Source organism: Rhinopithecus bieti, unplaced genomic scaffold (assembly GCF_001698545.2).
Source record: "Rhinopithecus bieti isolate Rb0 unplaced genomic scaffold, ASM169854v2 scaffold_5500, whole genome shotgun sequence".
In the NCBI taxonomy this organism is placed as follows: Eukaryota; Metazoa; Chordata; class Mammalia; order Primates; family Cercopithecidae; genus Rhinopithecus; species Rhinopithecus bieti.
This window is the reverse complement of record NW_016844295.1, coordinates 1-597: the sequence shown is the minus strand read 5'-3', so window position 1 is coordinate 597 and position 597 is coordinate 1. Positions and strand designations below refer to the sequence as shown.

General features: G+C 40.7%; 1 protein-coding gene across 1 annotated transcript; it reads left to right on the top strand.

Annotated features, from left to right (window-relative positions):
• Window positions 1-6: 6 nt before the first annotated feature.
• On the top strand, window positions 7-592 carry NDUFV2 (NADH:ubiquinone oxidoreductase core subunit V2; the record flags this gene model as incomplete). The annotated part of the gene is made up of 1 exon (XM_017866189.1): window positions 7-592. A coding segment is annotated over exon 1 (561 nt), but the record flags the coding sequence as incomplete, so codon positions are not given.
• Between the last annotated feature and the right edge of the window lie 5 nt (window positions 593-597).

Sequence of the window (597 nt, the reverse complement as noted above, 5' to 3'; positions counted from 1 at the left end):
AAGACATGTAAGGAATTTACATAAGACAGCTATGCAAAATGGAGCTGGAGGAGCTTTATTTGTGCACAGAGATACTCCTGAAAATAACCCTGATACTCCATTTGATTTCACACCAGAAAACTATAAGAGGATAGAGGCAATAGTAAAAAACTATCCAGAAGGCCATAAAGCAGCAGCTGTTCTTCCAGTCCTGGATTTAGCCCAAAGGCAGAATGGGTGGTTGCCCATCTCTGCTATGAACAAGGTTGCAGAAGTTTTACAAGTACCTCCAATGAGAGTATATGAAGTAGCAACTTTTTATACAATGTATAATCGAAAGCCAGTTGGAAAGTATCACATTCAGGTCTGCACTACTACACCCTGCATGCTTCGAAACTCTGACAGCATAATGGAGGCCATTCAGAAAAAGCTTGGAATAAAGGTTGGGGAGACTACACCTGACAAACTTTTCACTCTTATAGAAGTGGAATGTTTAGGGGCCTGTGTGAACGCACCAATGGTTCAAATAAATGACAATTACTATGAGGATTTGACACCTAAGGATATTGAAGAAATTATTGATGAGCTCAAGGCTGGCAAAATCCCAAAACCTGGGCC